The sequence below is a fragment of the Cottoperca gobio genome, chromosome 17 (assembly GCF_900634415.1).
Source record: "Cottoperca gobio chromosome 17, fCotGob3.1, whole genome shotgun sequence".
Taxonomy (NCBI): Eukaryota; Metazoa; Chordata; class Actinopteri; order Perciformes; family Bovichtidae; genus Cottoperca; species Cottoperca gobio.
In genome coordinates, this window is record NC_041371.1 from 20,785,992 (window position 1) to 20,792,828 (window position 6,837).

Consider the following 6,837-nt stretch of genomic DNA (forward strand, 5'->3'; position numbering starts at 1 on the left):
ACTCAAGACAAGCTCGATAAGATTCATTGAACAACATCAACCCTATGATCCCATTGCAGCAATGACATTGTATGAACGCCTCATAATCTACAAAGTCCTACCTGGATTATTAGGTCATAATTCTTTCCGTACAATGTGTTATTGTACAATTGTAAGATATTACCTTAAGCAAAAACAAACAAAAAAAACAGCCATGAATGAGCATAGCCAGCTGTCTTTTTCAAATTTCTAAGTAAACAGTTGACAGGATGTTGAACCCAGGGGTTTTTCTCTATCAACGATGGAGCTGTTAGCAGTAAGTGGTTACACTATTACAGGAAGTAGAGCAAAGGTATGGAAGGGAAATGCAAGCAGTGTTTATAAAAGCAGAGATGGTTCATCAAGTGATGGCTTGAAAAAAAATTCAAAGAGCTATTTGTGGCGTGTCGCTTCGCACACCAGATACAGACAAAACAGCATGGAGGCGCTTCTTTTTCTATTTCCTCAATTCAACTACATGGCCCCAAAGGAGGAAGCATATTTCAAAATGCTTGGTTCAGAACACTTGCAGGCACCAAAGATGAAGGACGATACTAGCAGGTTGGTGTGTGAAACTGAGTTGTTTTCAAATGTTTTACTGGATTTGGAAATCAGTCATTTCATAGTGTGCTTTAGTAAATGTAGCTAATGTCAGAAATGTGAGTGGTGCAACTGTTATCGTGAGTAGAGATAAAGCAAGTGTCTTTCTGTATATAACAGTCTCTTATTACTCAAAAGCAACATAACACCACATAATAGCTACTTTATATTTCTATATAATACCTTTGAAAACCACTACAGCTGACATGTAAGGCAGTTTGAAAGCTGTCCTCCATGATGAGTCTCTGCTATCTCTTTGTTAAAACACGTGTGCAAGCGAGACCTGTCTTGTAATTTGTATCGGACCACAAATATGTTGTGTAATTTATAGCATGTCTTGTAAGCCACTTTAGAAATGTGTCTGCGAGGAGTAATTCTCTGTTAAGTTGCTGATTTGGTGAACAGTGCCGCAGCTGCACGCGCAGACAGTCTGTGGAACTTGATGTATTTTCTCTTCTGTTTGCAGACAGAAAGACAAGGAGAGGAAGAGCCGACTAAGCCTTTTTCTCACCAAGTCAGGCTCTCATGAAAACGTCAGTCCCCATAAAAAGACAAATACGACATCCAGCAAGTGAGGCAAAATCCATTAATTTCATATATGTGCAGTATTGTGTTTGACAAGTATTATTCATTTTTAACCTCGATTTCCAGCACCCTCCATGAGTCATTGCACACTTGTAGAAACTTGGCATCTAGACGTGTTACGAGAATCCGAAACATTTCTTGTTGCATCGTTAGGGAAGAGCTGATAGTATCTCTAACTTTTTTGCAGCATCTCACCGGAGGCGGCCTTGCAATGGAGTGACTCTTTTGAAGAACTGCTGAAGCACTCAGGTCAGATTAATGTGTAAAACTTCTCAGGAACGTCAAGTTGAATCGTTGTCCAAAACGGCTTCTTCTGCTGTCGTACAATTTGCTCCATTTGAATTCTAAACTGTTAAGAAGTGCTAGAGGCAATACATAGTTAATGGAGAGAGCAGTGAAGAGTTTCACTACATCTTTTAATGTTTGTTAGCACAGATAGTAATACAGAAATTGTGCAACTTCCTCATAAACACAGAAGTTGCATTGTAGTGCCACATTGAAACATTGTAAAACACTGGATGTGCTCATTTTGGAAAGGTTTTCTTTAATCAATGTTATAATATAAGGACAATGATACTGTCTAACTATATTTAAGCTATTAAAAGTTTCTATTTAATGTCATTGTTTGTGCAGTAGGGCCATTTTAGCGAGGAAGGAACGGTGGTAGAAGAAGAATTCAGATCCTTTGTATATAATAAGAAGTAAAAAAACTGATTATGTGTCAAAAAAATAAATATGGTTAAACACAGGATACTAACAGCGGTCCTCTGGGTAAAAGTCTAGTGTTTTGGACCTCCTACCTACACAGACTTCTCTGCTCTTTATACTTCCTGGTTCACAATTACGTAGACTAGATATTAATTGATTACCTGCGATTTTCACGAATTACAGCGCATTGCTTTTTGTAAGTACAGCTACACTTTATCCTTCAGTTTATCACCAAAATCAACACATCTGGAGATACATGGTTTTCACTGGACAGGAAGGAGATGAAAAACTGTAATCTAAATAGTAACTAAAGCTTGCAGACAAATGTAGTTTAGTAAAAAGTACAATATTTGCCTCTGAGATGTAGTGGAGTAGAAGTAAAAAGTAGCAAAAAATAGAAATACTAAAGTAAAGTAAAGTACAAGTACCTCAAATATGTACGTAAGTACAGTACTTGGTTAAATGTACTTAGTTACATTCTACCACTGCTTTTCAACACATCCTGCTAATCAAATGTGAGCTTCGTTTACCCAATAGGCTCGGAAAATACCAATTCCGTTATGAACATTGGTGCATGTTTGTATTGTGTCACTCTAGCAAACAACAGTTTCTTTGTCTCTCTTTCTCTACATCAGATGGGGTGGAAAGCTTCTCTCGGTTCCTCAGGACAGAGTTCAGTGAGGAAAACATTGAGTTCTGGTTGGCCTGTGAAGAATACAAGACCATTGATTCTGAGACGAAGCTGCTGTCCAAAGCCAAATGTATTTATACGGTTTATATTGAATCAGAGGCCCCTAAAGAGGTACGGCATGGCATATTTATTTATCATAAACTGCATAGATATGATGCTGCATAATAGGCTATTAAGTGGAGCTGCAAAGGCTCAACCCTAACCCCTGCGGTTTAGCATTTTATTTGGCTTTTTTTTGTCACTGAGTGCTGTTGGAGGTTTGAAATATTTATGTCATTGTATAAAAATAACAGTGGGCAAATTCTTAAGCACTGCATAGTCATGAGCCTGTAGCAGGTTGACCTTTGTGAACAGTCGTTAGGAGCAGCAGCTCGCTGAGGTCATGCATCTAGTGCAAAGCAGGTCGGCTTATATCTGTGAGAGACAGTCGCAGATAAAAAGGTTTCCGTTCTCTTAGCGAGGATGATGCGACCACCATCCAATATGCTTTCGTGGCCTGCAGCAGATCTGACCGTTGACACTTTGGTGTCTGGTTTGAGGTTTTGACATTCGTCTGCAGAACTGCAGAGAGCATCACCCACACACTTTCAGTCTTAGATGATCGGCTGTGTAAATATGGAGCATGCTGCGCTAACAAGAAAACATGTACCAGCTCGAGTGATTTACAGAGAGATCCAAATGTAAATGAACGTAACCTTCATTATTGATGGTGGGATACGCATAAATATTTGAGAGTGGTTTCAGTGGTGAATATTTTTATTGCTGTATAAGAAACTAGTTTAAAGACGATTCACAGCCAGTAACTACCATTGCCTATTCAGTATCTTTAGACAAGCAACCCATTCACAAATGCAGGCCCCAGATAATTAACATCCAGGGAGCAGATTTGGGCCAGTGATTTCTTGTATGAGATATAAACTCAAATTAGCTTGAGGTCACTTGGTGCCAACAGAATCTCCACTTATCAAGTCTCAGTCTATCATCAATAGAGCAGGGTCATAAATAACATAGACTCTCGTTTGGTGATCAAATCCAAGAATGTCAAGTTGATGCAGGTTTGGGAGAATTAATTTTTCATGAAAACAAGCATAGAAAGGCATCTTGACAGTTTGAAATAAATTAAATATAAAATGTTTGCTGTCATGTGTGTAATATTTTAAAACATGCTTTTTCAAGTAGCTCTAGTTTACACTTGTCACCATCTTATGTATTCTCAACAAGTCCAATAGGCCTTACATGCATGGACAGATTACTGAAATGGCTTAAAAGCATTGGGCTTATAGGCCCATGGGCCAGAGCCTAGCATTTCTTGTTGGAGAGTAAAAAGATGCAAAATGACCAAAACGGGACACAAAATGACTACAAAGAGATACAAAAAGAGCACGATGAGACGCAAAATGTCTACAAAGAGATGCAAAACCACCAGAAAGATGTCTCTTTGAAGCTTTGGCTCTTGTTCTTATTGTATGTAGGAGGGCTGGACGGGCCCTTGACATGGCTATGCCCAGGGGCCCATTGTCTCATAATTTGTTCATGCCTACAAGCAACCCCTGTTCTCTTTCTGTGTTGTTCTAAAACCCTTAATCTTGCATTCAGATCGAGACAAAACTGAGCATCATTATATATGGCATTACTTTAGTATAGGTTTAATGTATGTAGTTGATATGCCATGTCATTATTCTGCATGATTTTTCATGTCATCTAATTATGTTTTAATTTTCTTTTCATTCAGGTCAACATCGACTACAATACGAAGATGGCCATTCAGAAGGTCTTAGCACAGCCCACAAAGAGCTGTTTTGATGCAGCTCAGATGAAAGTCTACAGCCTGATGAAAAAGGACTCCTACCCCAGGTTCCTCCACTCTGACATTTATCTGTGTCTCACCAGGAGGAAAGGCCCGGGGGCCACCATGTTTCGGAGAAGGTCACGCTCCTGTGTATTCAACGATAGGGGCGAGGCCGTAAATGAACCTTCGGCCTGGTAGTGGTAGCATTGCAGGCGTAGTCACTTACTCTGTAAAATGGATTATTATATAGGAGATAATCCGTGATTAGCAGCACAATTGTTGAAACGTAATGTGTGGTGCAGAGGCTTGTTAGCAACAGGTTTGATTCTGCAGAGTGTGTTACTTTTTTATAACCTCAGGCGACACAGTGGATTATTTTTACATAATATCATAACAGCTGCCAAATAAAATAGTTGGACATTTAGCTTTTTTGCCAAGAGTGATGAGAAGATTGATACCACTCTTAAGCATGTACGACAAATATAGCTACGGCCGACTGCTTAGCTTAGCTTAGCTAAAAAAGAGGAAATATAGGGAAACAGCTTGCCTGGCTATGCCCAAATATAACAAAATGCTATATATATATATATATATATATATATGTTTTGCCTTGGCGCAGTAACTTCCTAAAGTATTCACTGTCTGCCTGACAACCTCACAGTGACAACAACACTTAAGCTAGCTGACTGTTCGTGGTAGCTTTTTATCTTCTAATAATAAATAATAATAAATTGTATTTATAATGCGCTTTTCAAAGCTAAAATCAATCTTAAGGCGCTAATTATTCAGACTATATAATTATATATATATATATAATTATCCATTCAGACGACTGGTATCAATCTTCGTCTTCTTCTTCTTCTTCTTCTCATCTTGGCAAGAAAGTGAATTAGCGTATTTCCCCAAGATGACGAACTATAACTATTATACTACAAAGCTGGATAACAGCCCCATGACAGCCCCATGTGGTTATCTGAAAATAATGAACACCCTCTGGCCAATCAGAACTGAGTATTATCTGTGGCCATGGTAAAAACCAGAGTATTCACTTTGCACATCTATCCATTCTCTTTCTCAGAGGCACCGCATTGCTTGGGGATTAAACCTTTATTGAAGATTTTTGTATTTCCCCAAATCTTGCAAAACTTGAATGACAGGCAGTAGGATGGTTAGTGACAGAATCTGAGCTGAAGTGCCTCCATGCTAGTGACAGTATCCAGCCAGCCGTACTACAGGCAGCCACACTGAGGCCACTCACTTACTTCAGACACATTACACTTCAATTGCTTTGTCTTCCAATCTGGCAATAGCACCTTATACGACCATAATACAGTTGATATGGCATACAAGCTAATTTGACCATATCTCATTCAAATGGATTCATGAACGTATCCTCGCACTGTCCAACCCCCTCCAGTCTAACTTGCTGTGAAAGCCTACAGCCACAGTGACTGCAAAGCACTGAAAGCTTTTAATGAGGGATATATATCTCTTATTTGTTATGAATTCAAATGTACCATATTTTACACACAGAAAATACATATATCTTATTTGAATACTAATATGAAATGATATGATTTATGATTGCTGCTTTCTCAGTTTGCTGCCATCTAATATAATTTATGTACGATGAAATGTTGCCTTGCTCTTGTAAAATGTACATACTAAACTCAAATAAACACTTTCTTAATAAAGCCGTTTTAATGAGGCCTTCGGTGTCATTAATTAGTTTGAACCGCATCTAAATGTGACAAATGGAGACATAATGTGTGCATATTACACTGGAGGAAAATTGTTTTCATGTGTAGCTCACTATTGCGTATCACTGAAAAATTAATAGAGCTTATCAACTCCCACTGCTCTAGCACAGAATTATTCATGTTACAGTATATGTATGCACAAGCTATACTTCTGACAAAGACAAATACATGATCATTTGAAACTGTCAGGGATTCAACCCCAAACTCTTGACTATGTGTGCAGAAGAAATACAGTAGATACATGCGCACAGCATAAAGAATGTATACACACATATACAATACACAGAGCTGGTTCGTCTCATTAACACAGTTGTCAGGGTTTCTAGTAGCCTTCAGAGAGATAAAGTCCTTCCCAGCCCAAATTAATATCATTTTACTAAGCGAAAAAACGGTGTTGAACACCTCACAGTTTAAATTAATTATACATCCATGTAGATGGCAGCGACATGCGTACTCTGCTGTTCCTGCTGTCCTCTTACACAAATAGTGAGAGAAGAGAAGGAAAATGACGTGGTAACAAAGGTAAGAGCTCAGTTGGTCTGCTAAATTCTTCACAGTTTAAGATTAGTTGCCAGCAGTTGGCAGATTTCTTGTTTTTATTCCCATTGGTATTTAAGTGTGTGTCCCATACACAAGTTAAATATGTATTAAGGGAGTCACTGGAGGGCCACAAAAGAGTAAGAGAG

At 38.6% G+C, this 6,837-nt stretch overlaps 1 protein-coding gene across 1 annotated transcript; it reads left to right on the forward strand.

Moving 5' to 3' along the window:
* Positions 1–327: 327 nt before the first annotated feature.
* Positions 328–6,101, forward strand: rgs18 (regulator of G protein signaling 18). Its single transcript, XM_029454093.1, has 5 exons — positions 328–579; positions 1,085–1,189; positions 1,391–1,452; positions 2,547–2,713; positions 4,335–6,101. Exons 1-5 carry the CDS (start codon positions 458–460, stop codon positions 4,587–4,589), a joined length of 711 nt encoding a protein of 236 aa, XP_029309953.1. The 5' UTR covers positions 328–457; the 3' UTR covers positions 4,590–6,101.
* The last annotated feature ends 736 nt before the right edge of the window (positions 6,102–6,837 follow it).